The sequence below is a fragment of the Anser cygnoides genome, chromosome 3 (assembly GCF_040182565.1).
Source record: "Anser cygnoides isolate HZ-2024a breed goose chromosome 3, Taihu_goose_T2T_genome, whole genome shotgun sequence".
In the NCBI taxonomy this organism is placed as follows: Eukaryota; Metazoa; Chordata; class Aves; order Anseriformes; family Anatidae; genus Anser; species Anser cygnoides.
The window spans coordinates 83218751-83242867 of NC_089875.1; the positions used below are offsets into that span (position 1 = coordinate 83218751).

The 24117-nt window shown below is 45.4% G+C and overlaps 1 protein-coding gene across 3 annotated transcripts in view; it reads left to right on the forward strand.

The window, feature by feature from the left end:
- LOC106035345 (gamma-aminobutyric acid receptor subunit rho-2) overlaps positions 1–7893 on the forward strand; it is a 36424-nt gene extending 28531 nt beyond the window's left edge. For all 3 annotated transcript variants that reach the window (XM_048049480.2, XM_066994539.1, XM_066994540.1), the window contains one exon: positions 291–7893. In XM_048049480.2, coding sequence (XP_047905437.2) covers positions 291–599 — 309 coding nt within the window. In that variant the 3' untranslated portion in view covers positions 600–7893. The remainder of the gene's footprint in view (positions 1–290) is intronic.
- The last annotated feature ends 16224 nt before the right edge of the window (positions 7894–24117 follow it).

Sequence of the window (24117 nt, forward strand, 5' to 3'; positions counted from 1 at the left end):
AGAGCTAGCTAAAAAACCCTTTTGGTTTTATATCTGCAAAAGCACTTTTTCTATTTTTTTCTGAACCTGCTTGTCAAAGCACTGTATCTAAACCACAACTTTTTCTTTCGGAACACAAGGAAAAAACATGATGTTTTATTTAAAAAAGTGATTTTTTTTTTTTGGTTACAGTATTTCAACTAAAATTTCAAGCTCCACTGTTTGCAAACTGTCTGTTAAAAGAAAGGCACCATTTCTATTGCCATTGCGTTCTTCCAGTGTTCAGCTGTGTTTCTTGTTTGTGTTCCTAGTTTCCATGTACATGTGGAATACCTCATTCAAAAACCATGATGCTGGATGGAAACTACAGCGAATCTGATGCCAACAGCCTGGCAGGGTATACAAGAAGCCAGATGGTCCCAGAGGAAGAAAAACAAGAAAAGATGGTTGTGCACTTAGCCATGAGCAACGCATCTAATTCATCAAGGAAGAGAGGCCTGAAGGGCCATGTGGGCTTGCGCATCATCCAGAACACTCATGCAATTGATAAATACTCCAGATTAATATTTCCAGGCACCTATATATTTTTTAATTTGATATATTGGTCCGTCTTTAGCTAGGCATGCCTGCACGGCAATGACTGAAGCAAAAGACACTTACAGAACTCTCTTTTGTTGGTTCTTTTTTAAGTTCAATTTGGATGCAAAGCCAGAAAGCTGATCATTTTACAGCTGTTTTGGCAGGTTAAGTGGAGGACACATCCTCCAGTGGGCAACTCCATGCACATCATGGAGAAGCCTGCTGTGCCAGTTGCTTTCCAACCCACACCCCAGCTCCCATTTGCTTTATGATACATGCTGTTTCTCATACTTGAAAATATGTGCTCGTTGTTTGCTCAAAAGGTGCTGTATGTACGTTTGGGGCCGGCAACACTGGAGCTGCCTGCTGTGCAGTGGACAACCAGAGAGTGCGTTGACACAGGCTGTCCTGGGGGAGTTGACGTATGCGACTTGCAAGGAGCGGCCTGGGAACTGCATCTCCTGAAAGGGGTCTGAATGAGGCCTCTCCTTTCAAAAATCTCTGTCTTTGACCAACGACTTTTCTTTGGCTTATGAATACAATGTTTCTTTCCATTGGCTTATGAACGAGACATCCTTTTAGGGTCCAAATTGTGTTCTCTCTGGACAGGACCTACATCGATACCAGCGAGACTGTTGGCTGTCCAGGATCCACAGGGCTGGTTACAGAGTGCAGGTGGTATGTTTGAGTGAGTGGATAAAACAGAACAATGAATTCACAGCCCATGAATTCACAGCAGATGGCTCCCAGGGTATGTGAGTAATGAAAACAGGGAGGTTTAGGCATGTGTTTCCATATAACCTGAGTGCAGCACGTGATATGTAGCACCTGACCTCTAAAATGAGAAGGAAAGCTTGTGAGTAGCATGCACAGTCACTGTATGGGAATGGGCATCATCTCTGGGACCATCATTTTCTTCAGAAGTAGAAAACATTGTTGAGGGCAGCACTGGTAGCTTTCAAAGATTTTCGTCACCCCTGTGAGGAAAGTGCAGACCATGGAGAAATAGTGTATCCCAACATGCCTCTCCAAATCAACACACTGCCCTTCTGACCAGGGATTTTGGATCAACAGGGAGAGATGCCTGTCAGAACTTCTTTCTACAGAAATATAGACATGTCAGAGAATGAAGTGGCAAGAATAATACTGTGGGATTCAGTGAAACCCTGTCTGGCCTCTGGCTACAAGGTCAATGTAAGTCCTTTGAAGCTGCTGGAAAGCATTGTAACCAACTACACAGCTTGGCATTTTGTTTTCCATCCAGTGATATCTTCCCTTCCTTTGCTAACAGCACTGACAACGAAACCCAAATATTTCTACACAATAGCAGCAAGACAATGATGGCCAAATTTGCATGCCTTTTATTTTTAAAAAACATCGTGGCTTTTTGGCTGTGGAGATTATATTCATCAAAGCATTTGGTTGCCAAGCTGAAATTCAGCAGGATGGGCAGAGCCTGAAGTATGAAGATCTGGGACTGAGTGTAGAAAGCAATTCAATGATAAGATTCAATTACACATCTGACTAGGGTTGGGCCAGAAAGATTCATCTAAATCACATTAATACGGGAGAAACAAACAAAAATAATAAAACTGTAACTGTTGGTGTGTGAATTTTCCTACTTACTGTAGCAATAAATCTTACATCTTAAATCTCAAGGGATGTAGAAGTGGGCTGGGAATTGTCAACTCCAGGCTGTCAACAACACCCAGAATTTTCCTTGTGCCTCAGATATTGCTGCCTAAGTCACACCAATGGTCACACTGATTTACTGGAAACAAAATTGATCAGAGAAATTAAATTAAGAACGGTGTACCCCTTTCATCAGCCATGTTAATAACTGTCATTTATGGAGTTCTGTGTGGTCATGAAAGTAAGAAAACACAGCCCTGAAATCACTGCAGAGAAGGGAAGCGATGGGAGGACAGTGTCTGAGAGGAAGGCTTGTCCTCTCCCCCAGCCTGACATTTCTCTCCTGGAGCCATCAGATCCGTGAATTTACCACATCCCACTCTTCTCGGAGCTGAAACCTGGGCAGTTCTGTCATCAACAAGTGGGGATAACCACATTAAAGAGGCAAAAACTATTAAAAAAAAGAGAGCCCAGACAACTTTTGAGAGGTTAAAGCCCGGACATAGCAGGATGGGTCTCAGCGCTGTGACGAGGCAGCGGAGCGGGGCAGGCAGGGGCCTTTGCTGGGGCCATGCACTGCCGGAGGCCAGCAGGCCTGCACCGCCAGGCCCGGTGCTGCCATTCAACCCCCCGGTGCCTCGGCTTCTCCATCTGGAAGATGGGGAGCAATGACATTTACCTACCTCAGGAGGGGCTGAGGAGCTTAACTAGCATGTGTGTGGAGCACAGTAATGGTTGCTGAACCTTACGATTATTGTACACGCCTGTGTACGTGACTGATAGATTGGTGCGTGGTGAAACATCCACATCTGTTTCTGCCAGACACAATTATACAGCCTGCAACATCATCAAGAAGGGTATTTTTCCATTAAAGGAAAAAAAAAAATTCTATCGTGGGCACCGCTTATAATTATTACTCATTAAAACAACAGATGAAAAATATAGATGAGAATAAAACCAAGACATTTGCTTCAGGCAGCTTATGAGTTGTGTTTTTCTGCTTATTAGGAGGAATATGGCTAGGCATGAAGCTAGAGCAAATATTAAAGTATGATATTGAGAATGTATTTCACTTTTCATCTCTCCTGGGTTACAAGAGACTTCATGGGCACTAACTTACAATCCCAAGATCCAACCACTGTTTTGAAAAATAGTGCCTGGAGCGAGGCTCTGACCAATGTTGGATGGATGCAACCCAATTCTGTGATGCACTGAGCATCTGGACAATTAACCTACCGAAGGACAGGATTTCCAGAAGTGCATAAGGGATTTGGGCAAATAAAGCCCGTGAGTACACCATCTCTGAGTAACCTGGTCCAACCATGAAGAGACAAAATGTCGGCTCTGCTCATGCTGCGTCTGCCTGTATTATATTCTTACTTCTGTCTAATCAAATCGTGTCTTTGAAAAATATATATATATACACACATATACATGTACACATATGTATAATGTATATATGGGTAGCACATAACAAAGGAAGACTCTGGGATGTGTACCTCTGTGAAATTGTGTACATATGTGAAATTGTAACATATAGTATGTAAATTAACATTTATTATGCCCAAGAAAACTTACAGATTATGCTGATTTGAAGAAAGTCTTTTATTGACAGCCAAGGGCCGTGAAATGAGGCATTCGCAAGTTACTCCATAAATAAAAATTATGGGTTCTCTCACGTTTTCCTTCTGAAAAAGGACATGCTGAGAAGCTTGTGAGGAATGCTGGTGCTAAACTTGTTGTACAATGGGTACAAACCACTGTGCTGATCACTGTAATCAAACCTGTTAATAAAACAGAAAATGGAAAGGGTGGAAATGAGTCCATTTCATGGTGTGAACGTTAAAGTGTGATTTAAATTCCGTTTGGAGATCTGCTAGCTACAAGTTAATGCCCAGTGGTAGAGGATTTGAATAAACACCTCATTTGTAATTGATTTTAAATAAAAAGCATTTCAAAAGGTGGAAGAAATTCAGTGGAAGCATTCAAGTACTTTGAAATACGCAAAGCTCCTTGGAAAAACTGAGCCATTAATTACAGCTATAAGCTACAGAGACCTTTTGTGAAAACTGCAGCCCACGGCTGAAGAAATGTTAATAATTACTTTAAATTTCAGGGCATGTTTTTCAGGGCAGGTAGATTTCTCAATCTCCATTTGACTATAAATGAAAGCTTTACATATAATTCATCCTTTGTGCTTTGAAAAGATTCTCTCCACACTTACTAATGGAAGATAAAACTGCCTGTAGTTCCCAGCTGTCCAATCTTTGCTATTATCCCTAACGCAGACAATACGGCTGAAAAGAAATGTGCACGGGCTAAACTGATACCAGGACTACTGAATAATGGCTATTGTCTGTCAAATTTCCACATTGAAAAGATTAGAGTAAGGCATGGTCTAACCAAGTGAGATGCTGCCCTCCTGAAATTTAAAGAACTGAAAAATGCATTTAAAAACAGAGAGACTTTAGCACTATAAAAATTAAAATGTAATCCAGTCTCGCAGTAAGCTGATTAATTCCTTTACAAAAAATGACATTTGAAATAACGCATTGGGGTCATTATTCTCCTGGTTAGAGGAATTACCATTTCAGACGAAGTGAGAACAGTGGGGAGAGACATCAGACATGAGCAGGATGAGGTGCTGCTCATTGTGTCCAGCTCTTGTGGCCATATGGGGTGACCACAGGCGAGGAGGGGAGGACCCAGCTTTCCCAAGGCAGATGGTGCCTGGATATCACACATCACATGTGGCATGCTTTGATTTGGGCAAGAAGAAGCCGTCCTCTGCTGTCTGGGACAAGTCCTTCAGCTGGCTCCCTTTGCTCAGGCTCTACTCCACAAGCCAACCAAGGCCCTAGACAGTAAATGCCCTCAATAAATTCCCAAGGCCCTTGGCAGAAAAGCTCCAGGCTCTTGGTTCCCAGGAGATGCTCAGGGTCAGCCACAGCTGTCCACAAAATGTTCTCCAAATGAACGATGCCTTATGCCACCAGCTTTTGATGCTAACCTGCATTGCCTCCATAGAAGAAGACTTCACCTGCCCATGTATATCAGCTGTGGGGTCACAGCAGCAGGCTAGGGCTGGAAGCCAGCCGTGCTGTGCTATGCTGGCACAGCTGCCGTGAGCACCATGTGGTGGGGCCCAGCCAGTGACTGATTTCCAAGCAGATTTGATGGCCGACGATTGCCATACACCCTGTGTACAGCTGGCAGCAGCAGGACACAGCCCTGAAGTGGTGGGATCCCCACAAGCCATGGGGCAGTGGAGTGGGGTGGAGGCGTGTGGTGATGTAGCTGTTTTGGCAAAAGGTTTGGACTCAGTTCCAGCCACCTGTGTCATTAGCTGGTCCTTAGCCAGCCTTTCACGGGGCACTCACAAGACATTGACAGGCCATGAAGGGTATTCCCCACGCCTGCCTTTGGGGACCCCCTAACCAGGAGAGCCACGTGTTGCCTGTTCCTCAGAACAAACAGAAAGCCCTTAGAAGATGACTGTAAGACTGATTTTTGCCTTTGAGAAAACAACCACGACTCATCTTAGCCAGTTGTCCAAATGGGATTGCTCCCACAAGACTTTCGGGGTGCTCTGAATGTTGATGTTTGCCCTTGCAACCAAAGAAATTAGCTTAGGAAATGTGCCTGGGAACCCAATCCGTGGAAAATGCATATAAATGATGTGGAAAAAAAAAAAAAAAAAAGATTTTACTGCTCTACTTGTCACACAGATTTATAGAAGAAAATTGTGTGTTTAGCTTAGAGGGAATTCAGAGAGGGAAATGAAAGAACAAGTTAATTGTAACGACAGTTTGAATTACTTGAACAAATATATTTTGGGAAATGGGACAGAACTCTACCCTCCTGGCTCTTTCCATTTTATCTGGATTTTTATTACGGTCCAGATTCATTTCAACCATAAAAATTTTAAACCTTTCTTATATAGGTGCATAATAAACACATACTAACGGTATGGCTGGGAGGAGACCTTCAGTGCCTCAAGCTGACTGTAATCGCAATGGCCTCCAAGTAAATATGTGCGTTTTTGTCATCTACAGTTTCACTTATGTTGTTCCACAAAATAGGAAAGGCAGCATTAATCAGCCCAGAGGTGGGGAGACAAGACACTTTCCAAGGAGCTGGACAAGAGAAAGACCACATCATTGCAGCAAGAAGTAGTGTTGGCATCTCACACATGTTTCTGGGTGTTTCGTGTGGTGCTGAGGAAGACTTTGTAGGACTATATGGGGAGGGAAGGTCTGCTCAAGCTGGGTCTGGAGACTGTAAGCAGCTCAGACGGTCACCCCCAGCTGTGAGCATGAAACGGCTGCAAACTGCCACCCCGGGGACAGTAACAAAGAACATTTCCTCAACCCATGGTCCCACACAGTACACCCCTGTGGGCCCTCTTTCTTTGTGGGGTTGGTGTTGCCAGATGGCTCCGATCTGCCCCAAGGATGGTGGGTGGAAAGAAAGGTTTCTCTTCCTCACAGGGCAGGGTGGGGAGCTCCCCCTTTGTGTTTTGTCCATGAAGGAGATCAGCGCAGGTCTGCAGATGTGATGGGTGTTTGCAGGATTTTGCTGCCAGATTCCTGGCACATCAGACCTCCCTTTCCTCCCGGTGATGGCCCCGGGAGGAGGAGCAGGAGCCCTTGCTTCATAAGGCTTACTGGTTTGGAGAGGGGCAGGTGTATGGCACAGAAAGCAAGGACAGGATCGAAATGGGAGGCCCTGCTGATTACGTGGGGCCAAATGGTCTGCCCCAGGCTCTCAGGCACTCTGTGCCCTAAATGACCAGGGAAGTGAAAACTGTAACTCAATTAGGAACTGAGCTGTTAGTGGGAAATGGCGCTTGCCGAGCTGCCTGGAGCCCACCCTGGCATTCATACAGCATACGGCTGGGGCACGAGCTTGGTGTGTGTCGTTCAGACGCGCCTGGTGCCTGGCATGATGCTGCCCAGGGGTGATGCTGCCCCTGGCTTGCCCTTCCCCAAGCTCAGCCTCTCACAGAAGGGCTCTCCCACCTCCTGCCCACCCTCGTGCAGGCACTGCCTTGCGGGGCTTAGCAGAACATGGCTCCCTTAAAAAAGAAATAAAAATATATATATATATCATGGCTGTAATGTTTGTGCTTTCTCTCCTTTAGTCCTCTGCGAGCTGACATAAACACTACAGCATGTCAATATTCTTCCCACGTCACAGCTGGTGACGAAAGTCATCCATCAAAACGTGTGACTGACAGCTCCAGTGCTCTGCCAGAGGAAGACATCACCAAGGCTGCTTTTCAAGTACAACCCACACCCGCAAGGCTGCTTCCTTACCACATCAATCTAATCAACCAGTAGGTTTAACCTAGGCTAATCGGTGGGAGATAAAATGACTTTGTACAAACAAACAAACAAAAATATTCTGTCTGAGGCACTTTAAGTCCAGAATTTCATGCCTGAGCCTCTCAAGTGTGTGGATGCTGCAGTACGGCCTGGTGTTGACACGGCTTTATGTGCCACCCTCGCTCCACATGTTTCAGAGGGCCATTTCAGGCTTGTAGATCCTGGTTGTCTAGTTATGCTCGGCACTGCGGTGTCTGAACTGTCTTTTGTGCCAGCTCCCATCTCTCTCCCTGAGCCTGGACGTGCCTGAACACCGTGAGCACTTTGCCCATGCCCCAGGCCAGCCTCCCCTCTTCCTGCTCTCAGGTAACCAGCCCAGCGGGGAGGACTTCACACTTTGCTGCCAAGCAGCCACCCCTCCAGTCATCTTCTGCTGTCTGCCATGACCCTTGTTTCTGCCTCACATGAATCTGATATATTTTTTTTTGGTATATGGGTTTTTAAACTATTTCATTAAACGCTTCGTTACGCTGCATGGAGGTGATCACTCATCCATGAACAGCATCCCCCATCTCTCCCGTAACACCTGCTAACATCTCCTGGCAGCCCAGAAGTGACGAGTTGCTGAACATTTACAGAAACACTGCAGGGCAGAACAACCCCCTCTCCTGACTTGAATAAAGTCTCACACAGAAGTGCCTCATCCCGCAGCCAGGCAGCACAGCGGAGGGCAGAGGGCCGAGCCCTGCCCTCACCCCCTGCAGCACTGCTTGCGTGGGCAGGCTGAGAGCAGGGCCTCTGAACGCCTGGGATATGTATAAGTGCATTTTCATATTACATCTAACGTAATAAGTCAGCTAAATGCCCCTAGTCCGGGTAGGGCAGCATGTTAATAAACCCTCGTTACCAACAGTTGACAGTTGGTTAGCACAGATTAATCCTTAATGAAGAAAAAACCTCTTTATGTAATGTAACGCTTCTGGCCGTGGATCAGGGGTTGCAATCATCCACCCACACCTGACCTCTAAATATGGCTTTGTTCCGCCACAGGAAAAACAGACCCCAAAAATACGTACTTAGAGCTCAAGCAGCATCGCTTGGACCCAAACTCCACAATATGCTACAGAACAGCGCAGGGAGGCAGGAGGGGACCTGGACACACCAGGGTGACACCAGCTCCCTGGCCATGGCCACACACAAGTGAAACAGCCCGTGGAAAGCAGGAGGCCACAGCCCGTGGGGTTTGGCAGGGGACCATGCGGCCACCCTGCAGGGTGAGGGTCTGAGGCATTCTCCCGGAGCTGTGGGATGAAAAGCAAAACCAACCGGAGAGCCAAACCCGCTGAAACGTCATTAAATAATGCCAATAATAACTCTGGTCGTGAAGTAGAAAAGTCGCTATGGTTATCCCGTGACCCAAGAGCACTGATACAATAAAAGTGATTCACACACAAGAAAGGGAAAGAGAGTTACGCCTGTGAGTGCTGGCTTTTACCGCTATTGCATCTTACTCATCACCTGATAGGAGCCAGCCTACAGGTTTACTGATGGTCTCACAGAAAATAACTAGAAGGAAGGTTACAACTGTAGTATAAAGCAAGAATTACTCCATTTTACGTCACCATTTTGTATTTTGCAATACTTTGACTTACACAAAATGAATGCTCCTAAGGTGGGAACCCCCCCAAGGTGTGCCAGGTAAATAGACGAGGACAGACGAGACTCGTCTCTCCTGAGCAGGTAAAATGGGAAGAGACAGGGGCGGCCGGGGTGTCTCAGATGTTGGGGTGTTTTTTCTTCTTTACCTTTCTCCTCACATTCCTGCAGTGACGCCAGGCTGTGGAGAACAGACTAACCCCAGAGGAAGTTTGAGAACAAAGCCAGCCCTGCGCAGGCGAGGCCTTCAAACAGCCAGAAGTGCTGGTGCGGGGATGCTGTCACGGCACAGACTTCCAAGGAGGCGCAGCAGGTGATTAACGCTGCCGCTAATTGCTGCTGCCACAGAGAGGCCGCGTGCTGCACGTCTCTGAGACACCGCGACGAGCTCTTGCCGTTTGTGTACATTTGTGGGAAGGGGCCCTGAATGACGGCAGCACCCCGTGAGCAGCTCCGTGACTCTCAGCACAAAGCACAGTGCAGCTCCTTTTTGTCTGCACATGACGTAATGGAGATTGCAGGCCTCGTTCAGGGCCATCAGGAAATGTTGTGACACTGACACAAGGTGAGCAGTGAGATGGAAAACGTTGGGTTATTGACGTCGGGGATGGAGCAGCCCCACCAGATCATCTTAATCATCTCTCAGAAATGCTGGATTTCTTCTAATTTGGCACCTATGAAAGATGTTGCTGTTACGGGGCTGCCAGCTTGGGGACTGTGAAGGGCTTTTGTGGGCCTGGCACACTGGCCAGTGTCTTTAATACTGCATGGAGAGAGGACATCTTCTAAGGAGCTGCAGAAGCCATACGCAAAAGGCATGCACAAATTAATAAAAGACATTTTTTTGTCTTCCTCTAGTGCCAGAGAAAATTTTTAAAAAGTACAGACAACATTTGGCAGAAATGCCAATGTCTTCTTGGGCTCTGGGGTTTTAAAAGAATCAGGTCAGTGGGAGCACATACCAGGCCTCTTGGTAACACTTGGAAATTGTACTATTGGAAAAAATGCGCAGTTCCATTTTCTACAGTGATTGCAGGCATGTAAGACAGGAAAAAGAGTGATCGTATTTCCATTTTTGATAAAGGAAAATCAACTTCTTTTTTTTTCTTTCAGAGAAAAAAACCTCTCAGAGTTTTCCCACACTGCCCCCAGTTTTATGGGCCTTGAGACTGTTTCCTCTCCTCTCCCTTCCCCAGAGGGCACCAGGAAGGTGTTGTTTCCTTCCAGACACAAATACACATCCAGCTGTGGTCTCTTTTTCATGCTGGGGTGCACTCCCCTGACACACCAAAGCACCCGTCACCTCCAGGGCAGGAGGCTGGGGGTCTGGAGATGCCCACCAGCTCTCCGCCTGCTGGGAACCCTCCTGCTGGGCAGCCAGGGAGCGTGGCTGCAGAGCTGCCTGTCTCCAGCAGGTGGGAGCCTGCCTGCACCGCTGCCTGCCTGCACTGCTGCCTGCTCACCCCAAAACCACTTGCCTGCACCACTGGAAACTAGTGCTGCCCTGGCTGCAGGAAGCTGGCAACACTGGCAGGGAAAAATATACCAAGCTGGTGTTCCGGATGGGAAAGCACAAGAAAAATAGAGTGAACAATAATACAAATTCCCTCTCTCTTTTTTTTTTTTTTTCCTTCTCCTTTATGCCCTTGTACCCCAATGGAAATGAAAATTGCAGACAATCTCAACTGCGATTACAGGAACAGCCAAAAGGTTTGGTGCTGGGTGTAAGAACCATCTCCTGTCCCCAGGACCAGTGCCATAGGGAGCAAGCAGCCAGCACTGGCGGCAGGAGCGGGATGGCCTCTGTGTGGATACATGCCCTGGGGGCCAGGCGGCGACTCAGGGCTGCGTTGTCCTACCACTGCTGCTGCTTGTCCCTCCTGTGTGCATGGGCACCAAGGTGCAATGAAATGAGAGCAGGAGGTTGAGTTGGAAAGGTAAAATGCTAGCACTGGGATGGTAAAGAGAGGACAGACGCAGGAAGAGGACAAATGAGCAGAAAGCAACAATGTGAGACCCCACAAAACCCATATTCATTATGTTAGGGCGTTAGTTGAGGTTTTCCTCTTTTATGGGTGTGCCTAATATGTCTTAACTCCACCACTCTGCTAGTGTGCTTGAGAGGAAGTGAACATCCAGTTCTCTCCATTTTATGTGGCAATTGAGCAATGCGAGATAAACGCTGCCTGACAGACCTTTTGTGCCCCAGTTCCCCCAGCACTGCTCTCTCATACACTCCAGTGGCTCTTTGCAGTGGCTTCAGCATGTGACCGCTTTAGTCAGATGCGTATAGATTCGTGTAACTGGCATTGACCTGGTTTGGAAGGGAAAATAAGAAACAATGGTGAAACCACGTGGGTAAGTAGGAAAAAAAAAGTGGTTTTTTTTTTTTTTTTTTTTTTTTTTTTTTCTGCAACACAGCTCATCTACCACATTACAATCCCAACACCGCGGCTCCTTCCTTTTCAACATCTGGCACTCTATTTTCCTGTGCAGCTTTTGTTCATGGCAGGTCAAGGCCTCTCTGCCCTTGCTGAGCTGGCTGTCCCCTGCTGAATCACTGCTCCCCCGTCAGCGTGGGAAGTGCTGCTTCGCCCAGTAATGGTGACAGAACATGGAGAAGGCTTTTATGCTTTGCACAAGGGACAGACCCGCTCTCAGTGATGCTCAGCAAGAGGCAACAGTCATAAGATGCAGCAAGCGAAATTCCAGCAAAACACAAGGAAAAAGCTGCTCACAGAGGCTGTGAAGTTCAGCTGTACAGGGCCCTGAGAAACCTGGTGTAAGTTGAAACTCTCAGGTGTAGGAGCAGAAAGTACCCTCAAGACATTTTTTTAGAAGATCATACAGGAAAACAATCATGTTACTTGTATCCTGATCAGAGAAGAAATGCAAACATTAATACTTCACCTTAAGACTCAGTTCATACTTGCATAAAGACTCAAATATTCTTGCAGACCAAATGGAGAAATTAAAACCACAGCATGGGATAAATACATCAGCTCTAGACTGTGGTTACATCAATAAATTGTCTGGCTCCCAAGCAGTTTCTTGGAATAGTAAGAAACCAGGTTCCAAGGCTGATGGTCTCACATCAAAGCCCCATTGCTTTATGACGTTGATGTCATATCAAAAAAAAATCTCAATAAATCCACGATAATTTGTGCTGCAAAGTGAATGTCAAAATTCCACTAATAAAAAAATTGTAAATGATATGAAGACCAAAATTAATTAAGTTCTGTTCCAAGCACAACTCTGTGACACCAGTAAGGCTTGAAGTTAATAGCTGCTTCTGGTCATGCAGAAATGACAGGATTAAAAATCCTGACTTGTGAGGTCAGCTGAATCCCTGAAAATCCCTGAGTTTTTCCTGAGAAAACTCAACAGCCTCTATGGAGGCCCTGGGTGAAGAGGAGGCTGAGCCAGGCAAAGGATCCTTACATTTGATAGGGTTGTGTGCTGCTCTCCCTTACTAAAAGGACATTGAAAAATGAAAAAAAAAAGAGATTCTAAAGAGAGTACTAATGACATTCCAACAGGTACCAAGTGTCTGCCTTGGTAAAAGTAGGAAATATTATCACCAGGTCTAGAGCATTTGGTAAGACCTCATTTCCAACATTTTGTACAATTCTGGTTAGTTATGTTGAAGAAATATGTATGTGAACAGGTACATATGTAGAGAAGGACTCCTAGGATGGTTAGGGAAATGGAAAGGCTGTCTAACAAGGACAGAATTAAAGAGCTTTTCTTGTCGAGCCTTGCAAAATCACAGCTGTGAAGACAGATGATTTCTGTCTGTGAACACTTCAGGAAGGATAACTGCCAGACAAGGAGAATTATTGGTGTCAAAGGGTAAACTGGTACAGGTTTATATGAATAGAGCTCATCATGAATAATGCAAAACTGGAAACTAGAAAGCTTCTAACTATCAGTAATGTTGAAGACCTGCATTACCCACCAAGGAGTGAGATCAGAGAGAAGTGTTCCAAGATGGGGCTTGAAGAAGAGCTTGCAGGCTTTGGGCATCCATTTTCTTGGTTTCTGTACAAGGATGCTGCAAGGAGGGTGGGTGCAAGGGAAGCTGATGGGTGTAAATTGTTTGGATCACATGGATTTAAGACACACACTTCAATATTGAGCTTGTTACCTTCAAAGTCTGGGACACTGCCACACTTGCTCTTCTTCATAGGTGTCACTTGGGTGACAGAAAGGGCAGAGGGTCTTTGTCTTCTGATAGTGCTGACCCCTGAGGAACCCCCTCATTCTGCAGAGGGACAAGCAGGATGCTCTAGTACTCTAGAAACTCTACAGATACACTAAGCTTGCTCATTTGCCAATGGCAGTGATTTCTGTGCTACATAATTGTCTGCTGACTCCTGCACACTTGCAGTCTCTTGCTGCAAAACAAGACCTCTTATTAATATTTTATTTCAGTTAATTATTATGATCAGACTGATGTTTTACTAATTACAGTCTTCTGTCTTCCCATATTACACCATATGCTATCTGCAGACAAGGAGACATAGGAGCAGAAGCTAAGCTGGTGGAAATACACAGTGTGTTTCGATGAAGATCCAGCCCACCAGTCATATAAAGACATTAACGAGAGCAGGAAGCCAAACTGGGCAAACAAATGCTTCACTAAATTGAGGTTGTGGGAGACAACAACAGAGGCAATTGCTTCAGTTAAAATAAATAAAAGTAATAATAAATCTAAGTTGAAAATCAAAGCAGTATCTGGCATAAGCATTTTTGAGAGGAAATATATTGGTTGAGAAAATGGTCTAAAATAACTCCAGTTTGCCTGTGTAAATCTGGAGGACAGAGCTGTGGCACTGCAGTGGGGTTACGCTTCTTGGCAGCAGGCTAAAGGGGGGCACAGCTGGGAATGTCTGCTGTGGCATTTCTGTTTTGTTACACATCTGAAGACCAAGAAGGACTGTTGGTAGCTTGAGTGCCAGAGGCAGGAACCAGCTGTGGTGGTGAAACTGTGTCAGACGACTTTATCTGTGCAATTTGGTGGAGTCTTTTCATCTGCAATAACACATCCAGAAGCTTTTAGAAGGTGGCCATAGAAATCAGAATGGCGTGATATAGATTTGTGGTTCCTGTTTGCTGTTCTCTTCCTATTTATGCCATGCTGGTGTGTTTCTGTGCAGTTTATAATACACTTCATTTCTTTATTTTTTTTTAATTGCTGCTTTTAGACATCAGTGTTATGGTGATGAAGATCAGTAGCAGAGGAGAAGGAGCCAACTGGTAATTTTTCAAATGACTGTGTATAATTCACAGAGCTTCAGTACATCCAAGTGTCAGACTAAAGCCATTTCAGCACAGAAGTTCAAGGAATATTGCTGTTAGAGCTGTCCAGATCTGCAGTCATACTCCAATGTTAGTCCAAAACCATGAAATATCTCAGAATTGACAGAGCTGGAAATGTTGCAGCATATTCACAGTGGAGAACAAAAGCTGCTGGATTTCTTTGTGCCAAAAGCAAAAGGCTGCAGTGACTCCAGTAAGGGAAAACATGTAGGAAGCCGCTGGGACATGTTATCCATGGACATTCAACATCTGAGACTCCATCAGAACAAACAAATAGAAGGACGGGACTTGCTAATATTAACCACACACATCATAGACTCTGCCCATTCAGAAAAAAAGAGTAAATAAAATATTTGCCTAGCTGAATATCCAAGTCTGTCTTAGGCTTGCAGGTTTTTGAGTTCACCCTGGCTCTCACAGGTCCCCAGGGAGGAACCCATGGTGTGAATGCTTGTGTGCCAGCCAGCTGCACCTGGCTGATGTCAGACAGCCACCTCCTGATAAAATGTGTCATTTCCTGGAAACTCTTCCCCCTCAGCCCTTGATGGTTGGCTTGGATGTAGCTATCAGCACTGCAGATATGTAATTTGGACAGATGAGCCCCTCCATGTTACAGGCTGGGAGGTGCAGAGTGCTTTGGATGCAGTCCAGAGGCTGCCAGTAGACCATGTAGCTCAGAAGAGTCTCCCTCAGTTGTCCCATTCATGTGTCCATTGCAGATGTTATGCAGATGGCTAGTGTTTGACTGAAAAAGTTAAAACTGATGCTGAAGCTGCAAGTGAAATGAGTGGATCCTAAGAGCGATGGCCAGACAGATTTGTGGCTAGTTGGTGGGTCTGTCAGGTGGACATCCATGGAAGTGGGTGATTCCAAGATGTTGGTGACCTCAGGGGAAGTCCTCTTGAGACCAGATGTTTAGACAGAAACTTTACATTGACTAAGGAAAATGCCTGCAAAGATCTTAGGAAAAGAAACCATACTGAAGCAGACAGAAACGTATGTGAAAAGCTGGTGGATTTTGGTAAAAACAGAGAGCTGAAAGTTAGCTAATGAAGTCCAGGTTCCTGTGCACAGGCAGCACTGAATGAATTACCTCAAAACCAAACAAGTTTACTGTAAGCACATAGACTGCAGAGAGTGTGTCCTGCTAAGGCCATCTTCAGGTCATATGAGAGTATTCTTGACGGAGCATTTGCAGAGAATTTGCCTAGTTATGTTCCGCATAAAGCAACAGAAAGCCATGGAGCTGGCAAGGTGCTCAAAGTTTACTGGGGATCTCAGTAACGACGCCGTGTTATCCAAGAGGTTCAACACCAGACAAGTTTCAGGATCCCAGCTTTGGCTCACGAGATCCAGCAATGGAGAGAATTTCTGTGCAGGCTTTCAACAATTATCACTACCAAATTCAGCAAAGGTTGTCAGATCCAAACAAATTTGTCTTTGAAAAGCATTGCTAGGATTTGCCACATTAGGTGGTGCCAGTAATGGGTTGTTCTGAGCTGGCTTGTTGACTGCTTGAGTATCCAACCTGCTCTTTGCGGTATTGGTTTTTGGATTTCCACAGATTTATCCCTGCCTGAGAAGTAGCCCATGTCCTTCAGAAAAGTATACCATCTTCAGTTAAAAAACAAACTGGAAAAAGTGGGGACTTCTTTTTTTTGTTGGTGTTGTTTTTTTTTGTATGGGAAGCTATTGTTCAGCTAGTTTTCCAACAAATTCTCCAGTGATTTTCAGAATTTCTCCTCCCTGTGCTACCCACGTTCTTGGCTTTTAGATGCATAGATCTGCAGTAGGCTGTAGCCAATGACACCACTATTTTCTTGACTTTTCCCTTACTCCTTGTCAGTGATCCTTCAGTTTTTCTGGTCTGCTTTCTGGTAGTGTAGGCTTAGTCAGGAAGCAGTCCACATTTTATTCTAGCTCATTGACAAGAACAGAACAGGATAAAGAGCCAAATATGAAGATATTTACTTTGCCTGATGAAGATTTTCCATTTACAATCACATTCAATATGTATTTTTATCCAGTTCTAAAATATTTTCATTATTTTATGAATAACGTCATATTGATACTGTATTATTGTTGTTCTTTAATCAAAATGCCATATGGTGCAACATCAAATGCCTTACAGAAGCACATTGCATAGATTCATTTCCTCCAGCAAATACATTTTAAATTAATTGAAAAAGAACTAGCTTGGAAAGATCTATTTTCTTTAAAGCCATGCTAATTGACATTAATTAAATTGCCCTCTAACTCTTTATTTATTGAGTGTCATATCAGCCATTCCAATATTTTGGGATCAGTGTCAGGCTGAGAGCTGTAATTACTCTGGTTGTTCATTTAATCCCCTCTGAATATTGGCAGAACAACTCTTATTAAGCACTTCTGCCTTCCCTGAACTGCTGTCTATGGTTCTGTTGCTGTTATTTACACCTGCATTAGCTTCTGCCTTGAGATGGCCCTGTCAGTGTCTGTGTTTGTGGTATAAGGATTTCTGATCCCCCACCTTCTTTTTTCTTTCATTTCATCGCTGTCTGTTTAAAGCACTTTGAATTTTTTCTTGATAGAAAGGCAGGGCAGGGGCACTGAGCATAATACCGATGAAATTCCGGATGCGGGTGATGCAGATGGGCTGCGAGTTGAGTAGAGGAAACTGAGAAACCCTTTTAGCTAGAAATGTACCTATTGAAAAAAAAAAAAAGAAAGAAAGAAAAAGAAAGGGGGGGAGAATTATGTGGACTGGGTAGGAGGGCTGAAGACCAGAATCTAGTAATCAGAGCAAAATTAGTCCCTATCGAGGTTGTGCAGAGCATAGGTTCAGTCCAGTCTGAACACTTTCATCCTTTCTAGTTCTGGATCTTCCAACGGCGCAAGTCTCACACCCTTTAAGGGTACTGTCCCTCCTGGTAAATGAGTGTGTTGTACACTCTGGGGATGAAGGTGTAGGGGAAGTGTCTGGGGAATCCTTAACACTCATAGCATCTCACCTCTGCCTCCTCCTAGCATATCAGAAGAAAGTACTTCCCAATGGGCTCTGGTAGGCAACAAAGTGCCTATTTCAATATTTTAATTCAGCCCCTTAAAACTGCTAAAGGCAAAATATCTTTTTAAAGTATCTTTTATCTATCTTTTACCTTTTAAAGTATCTTTTCCCCGGTTTCGGTGGCAGAACCTCCATGCACAAGGCCTGGTGCCCACTGCCGAGCGCTCACAAAGCCGCCTAATCCAGCTAACGCAGCTCCGGGAAATCGCAGGACGGGCTGAAACAAAAGGGCACGGCTCGGCACGCAACGCACATAATCTCTCCAACAGAGTCAGGACCACGGAAAGACACTTGTGAACTCCAGTGGGTCTCCCCGAGCACAAAACCACACAGTGAGGGGAGAAAAGAAAAGCATTGGGTGGACAAAGACCTCCCCGAGCAAGGAGCTGTAGCGAAGCTGGAGCGGTATTAAGGGTTTGCCTCGTTGTGGTGCTGTAGCATCATTATTTGTTGCAGCAGTGAGGAACAGCAGCCAAAGGCATTAGTCCCAAAGCACTGCAATTCACTCAAGCACATTGTTTGCTGTAGCCTTTCAGGTTTCTGCCCAGTGCAGGCTTGGCCCATTTCCCTTTCCTTTTATACAGTGCACAATCCATTTAGGGATTTATAGCGGCTTAGAGGCACATGTACAGTGCCTTGCCTCTATCTGATTTTTATTCTGTGATAAGAAGGCCTTGGGGTCATGGGTTCATTGGCACTTCTCTCCTCCCTGCCATTCACGTTGTGTTGAAATCTAATTCTTCATTAGTGTTATGATTTCTTGAGGTCCACCAATATCCTCACCACTACCTGCAGAAGTCCCAGTGTTGGCTATGAGGAGCATGTGAACCTGTTCTGATGTGTTATAAGCAAGGTGCAAGAGAGACAGGGATATAAAGACAAATACGATAATAAAGTGCAAAAGCTATTCATGGTGAAATCCTTGGCATCTATACAAAGTGGCATGATCCCAATCCTGGTGAACTCCTATGCTATCTCATTTACTGATCTTTAACACTGAAAAGTAAAATCTTCCTCTTCGGACATTCTCAATGCTCCACTCTTCCCAGCAGCTCCTGGTCTCTGCTCCCCACAAACACAGCCTATAAAGTTATGGATTAGGAAAGTGTGTATTTGCCTCCTGTACCTGCAAAGGAAATATTATACTCTTTCCCTTTCTGCGTAGGCTCCTTTAGTTTTAGTCACTGTCACCTCGGTGTACATACATGGCACATACAGTACATGTACATACAGTGTACATCCTCACGGAGCAGATTATCTTGAGGGTCATCATGCGGCACTTGCAGGGCAAGCAGGCGATCAGGCCCAGTCAGCATGGGTTTATGAAAGGCAGGTCCTGCTTGACGAACCTGATCTCCTTCTACGACCAAGTGACGCGCTTGGTGGATGAGGGAAAGGCTGTGGATGTGGTTTACCTTGACCTCAGTAAGGCTTTTGACACAGTTCCCCACAACATTCTCCTCAAGAAACTGGCTGCTCGGGGCTTGGACTGGCGTACGCTTCGCTGGGTTAGAAACTGGCTGGATAGCCGGGCCCAGAGAATTGTGGTGAATGGAGTCAAATCTGGTTGGAGGCCGGTCACTAGTGGTGTCCCCCAGGGCTCGGTACTGGGGCCGGTCCTCTTTAATATCTTTATCGATGATCTGGATGAGGGCGTCCAGTGCACCCTCAGTAAGTTTGCAGATGACACCAAGCTAAGTGCGTGTGTCGATCTGCTCGAGGGCAGGAAGGCTCTGCAGGAGGATCTGGATAGGCTGGAGCGATGGGCTGAGGCCAACTGTATGAAGTTCAACAAGGACAAGTGCCGGGTCCTGCACCTGGGGCGCAACAACCCCAAGCAGCGCTACAGGCTGGGAGATGAGTGGCTGGAAAGCTGCCTGGCCGAGAGGGACCTGGGAGTATTGGTTGATAGTCGGCTGAATATGAGCCAGCAGTGTGCCCAGGTGGCCAAGAAGGCCAACAGCATCCTGGCCTGCATAAGAAGCAGTGTGGCCAGCAGGTCTAGGGAAGTGATTGTGCCCCTGTACTCGGCTCTGGTGAGGCCGCACCTCGAGTACTGTGTTCAGTTTTGGGCCCCTCGCTACAGGAAGGACATGGAGGTGCTCGAGCGAGTCCAGAGAAGGGCAACGAAGCTGGTGAGGGGTCTGGAGAACAAGTCTTACGAGGAGCGGCTGAGGGAGCTGGGCTTGTTCAGCCTGGAGAAGAGGAGGCTCAGGGGCGACCTTATCGCTCTCTACAGTTACCTTAAAGGAGGCTGTAGAGAGGTGGGGGTTGGTCTATTCTCCCACGTGCCTGGTGACAGGACGAGGGGGAATGGGCGAAAGTTGCGACAGGGGAGTTTTAGGTTGGATGTTAGGAAGTACTTCTTTACCGAAAGGGTTATTAAGCATTGGAACGGGCTGCCCAGGGAGGTGGTGGAGTCACCATCCCTGGAGGTCTTTAAAAGACGTTTAGATGTAGAGCTTAGCGATATGGTTTAGTGGAGTACTTAGTGTTAGGTCGAAGGTTGGACTCGATGATCTTGAGGTCTCTTCCAACCTAGAAATCTGTGATACTGTGATACTGTGATACGTGTATTCATACTCCTGTCATCCTCTCACCTTTCTGGAGAGTTTGATTTCAAGTCGTGCAAAGAGGACACTAATGCTAGGAGCACTATGAATAACCACCACCTCTGCTGACACCACCATAGTGAAATGCAGTGGATACACCACTGCATCCCCGAGTTGTCCAAATTTTGTTTGGTGTCTGTGCTAATATCCTCCTTGGGGATAGTCCTACATCTAACACGTATGAAGTATCCAGCTGATGTATTTCAGCTTAGGCAGAGAGAGCACGTATCTCATGTGGGCGACCCAAAGGATGGAAGTACACTTGTTAAGAAGGGGCAAGGGTAATGGCTGCAGAAACCCCACTAACTTTATATTAAGCCTGATTTTTAGAGTCTCTGACAACATCCATGACTGAATCTGCTGAAGAAGTAACAAACAGTACTCTGGCAACGTGCCCTGGAGACACAGAGTGCTGTCTCTGAAAGAAACAGAGCTGCACAGGGTAAATAGCTTTCCAGAAGTCAAACAACATCGTATCAATCACGCTGGTACCCTTGTGCTCCTCCGGCTATTGCAAAAGTGAATCACAACGGAGATACCATGACACATCCACCCATGTTTGCATTAAAAGCTCTTCGGTAAAGGCAAGTGCCCATTAGGAAGAGGTTAGAAAATGTAAATGTGACGGGGTCTTTTATGTGTGGCTGTTGCAGTCTGATTATAGCTCCAGGGATGTTTTACAGTGTGTATACTGTGCATTACTGTGCAATTTGAAGCTTTGTGTAATTAAAGACGAGAAGGTCGGGTTCGTGATTTGGGTAGAGCTGTCATTGTGTCAGACACTTACACTGCATAGTTCCTTGACCTCTTGGGCACTGAAAGCATTTCTGGTTTCCAGTGGTGGCTGGTGGCTCACATGACTGCTCTTCAGACTGGGTTCCTACTCCTGGCAAGGTCAGGATCTCAGTATGCAGCTGAGTCAAAGGAAAAAGAAAAAAAAAAAAGAAAAAAAAAACAGGGTCATTTTTTTGGTCTGACTATGCTCTCGTTTTGAAGATAGGCTGGTTATAAATAGAATCAGGCAAAGAGATAGCTTTTCTTTGACCAAATGGAAAAAGTGGGTAGTGCTAACTATCTTTAGTTGGTCCAAAACTTGTTGATTTTACAAACTGGAACAATGTAGTTGGGTCAAACAGAATGAAATATTTACTTTTCTGACATTTCTTATCATCTGTTTGTGAAAACCCAGGAAACCCAGGATTAGAGTCCCAAACAGTCTGGGAAGCCTGCATTTAGAGGCCTCAATAACTAAGTAAAAGCCCAAGGTCCCACTGAACCCCTTTGAGGATCAAAGTTACTGAAGTGATAAAGCCCCCGAGCAGGGGCAGCGGGTGTCGAGCAGGTCCCTGAGCTCCACAGGAGCTGGAGGCTGCATCCCCATGGAGGCCAAGCCTCCATACAGGGGGTGGCTGCTGGGATCTGCCCTTCCCTTGGGTCGGGGATGGGCTTGCAGGGCTGCGTGCTCTGGAGGCAGCACAAAGAATAAGACAGATGCATTTTCTGCTGCTTCATCCCTCTGGCCTGACTCAATGCTCAGCCCCATGGGGAAAGGGAGGCAGAGCACAGCCATGTGAGGACGTCAGCACCCATCAGTGCCCACTGATGTGGAGCTGGACCTTGGGACAACCCAGGGCTAGGGTAGGAGCCAACACCGAGTATTCAGACTATATTCATTTCTACTTGAGCAAGAATTCTACATTTTTTTTAACCTTTCCTGTTCAGTTTTATCTTTTTCAGCTGCCTGAGATTTTTTTTCTAGTAGATTAGCATTTGCATTCAGCTCCTACTCTAACCCAGATAAAGTACTGAAGTATCCAACTTCAAGCACAAAAGTATTCCAGGAAAGATGCCTTCAGCCATAAAAAGGAAATAAATGGCCTTTCCTATAGTGAAGCTCAACATTGCTCACTTGTCTTCATCTCTATAGTCTGCTCTCATTTCTTCATTTGCTCCTGGATCAGCTACTGACTGTCTGCAAGGGATTTGGTGCAGCCTTCTCACATTCTCCCCTATCTGCAGAACTGGTATTGTAGTAATCAAAGTCAAGGGCATTGCAGCTTTTGTATGACATTTTAAAATTTGCTCCGAGATTTTCCAGTGAATGTTGTCAGACGTGGGTAGATGTTTAGTTCTTGTACTTATGCTATTACTAACTGGGAATCTGGAATGCAGAGGATGTGTTTAATTTTATATTTGTGAGCAGTCATTTGATGGGTGAACTGGAAAAAATGCATGGGATCATCAAACCAAATAAAACTAAACAGTGGTTCGCATTTACAAGGTTTTGTTATGAATCCCTAGGAACCACTCCCCTCCCCAAACATCAGTTGATAAACTTAAATAATAAAGTCATTTGAGGAAACTGCAGTCGGATCACAGATAATCTACAAGCTGTAAAGACAGATTAATTTGCTGAAAATACTGTTCATTGCAAATTATTCACAGAATCACAGAATCACAGAACTGTAGGGGTTGGAAGGGACCTCCAGAGATCATCGGGTCCAACCCCCCTGCCAAAGCAGGTTCCTTAGAGCAGGCTGCCCAGGTAGGCGTCCAGACGGGCCTTGAATATCTCCAGAGAAGGAGACTCCACAGCCTCCCTGGGCAGCCTGTTCCAGTGCTCTGTCACCCTCACTGTGAAGAAGTTCTTTCGCATGTTGGTGCGGAACTTCCTGTGATCCATCTCGTGGTCACTGCCCCTTGTCCTGTCCCCACAAACCACTGAAAAGAGGTTGGCCAAATCCCTCTGTCTCCCACACTTAAGATATTTGTGAATATTGATAAGATCCCCTCTCTGTCTTCTCTTCTCCAGGCTGAACAGACCCAGGTCTCTCAGCCTTTCCTCACAGGGGAGATGCTCCAGGCCCCGTATCATCTTTGTTGCCCTCCGCTGGACTCTTTCTAGAAGATCCCTGTCTTTTTTGTACTGAGAAATTCATTCTTTTCTTGTTCAATATTCACGGCATTTCTAACTACTGAATGAAAATAGTACTGTATCTTTAACTTTTTGTTAGTCTCACAGAGAAAGCAGGCAAAATTAACTCTCCATCTACTCAAGCTCAAGGTTGAGCAAAATTTAAGGGTAATATTTAAAAATATATTTCATTTGAATGCATTGTTTTGCCTTTCTGAATATCTTCTCTTAGTAAATTCCCCCTGTTAATCAGAGGATGAAGGTTTCCCTTCTCTTGTGCGTAGTACCAAGTGACATCAGCTCTTCCTGGGAAGCGAAGTGTATTCCTGGTTGTCCAATGCATGTGAATCCCCATTGCTTTCTGGAAGCAATCTGGTGCATTAGCAAGGGACTAGCACTTTAACAAAATGCATAAGTCACAAAAAATTATTTCAAAGAGACAAAAAAGTTCCCTGTGACTTTGTAAAACTTTATACAGATCATTGCGAAGACTGAGAAGAGATTTGATTAGAGTATACCTAATATCATCGCAGGTGAAAGGAACAATTATTAAGGTAGGTACCTTTTATCTTCATTGAGAAGGATATGTGAATTGGTGGAACCTGAGAAAACATCGTTTTCAAGGATAAGATGGGTACAACTTGTTTGAACAGCACCAGCGACTAACCTGTGCAACAAACTGCTGGTAACTGATTCCCGTCTCTTGAAGCCGGGGTGACTTTGTGTAGGGACAGTTTCAGCCAAGCAAATCTTCAAGTTGAATCTTGGTTGATGGAAAGAAATTTTAGTGGCTTTCGATGCGTTGTTTCTGTGGATCCCATGGGAGTGTAAATGCTCGCTGAGTCAATAAAACCACAGTGGCTTAGACCAGGTAGAGATCTCCCGAGGGTTTTTGGAGAAGGACTTTCATGAAAAGAGATGGGTGACTTGACAAACTGCTCTAAAATAGAAATCCTTGGTTAACAAGCAGAGGAAGAAGTGCCTTGTCAGCAAGGGGCTGGATGGGACAAAGCTGGTGGTGTTTGCAGAACCCAGAGCAACGTATGTTAA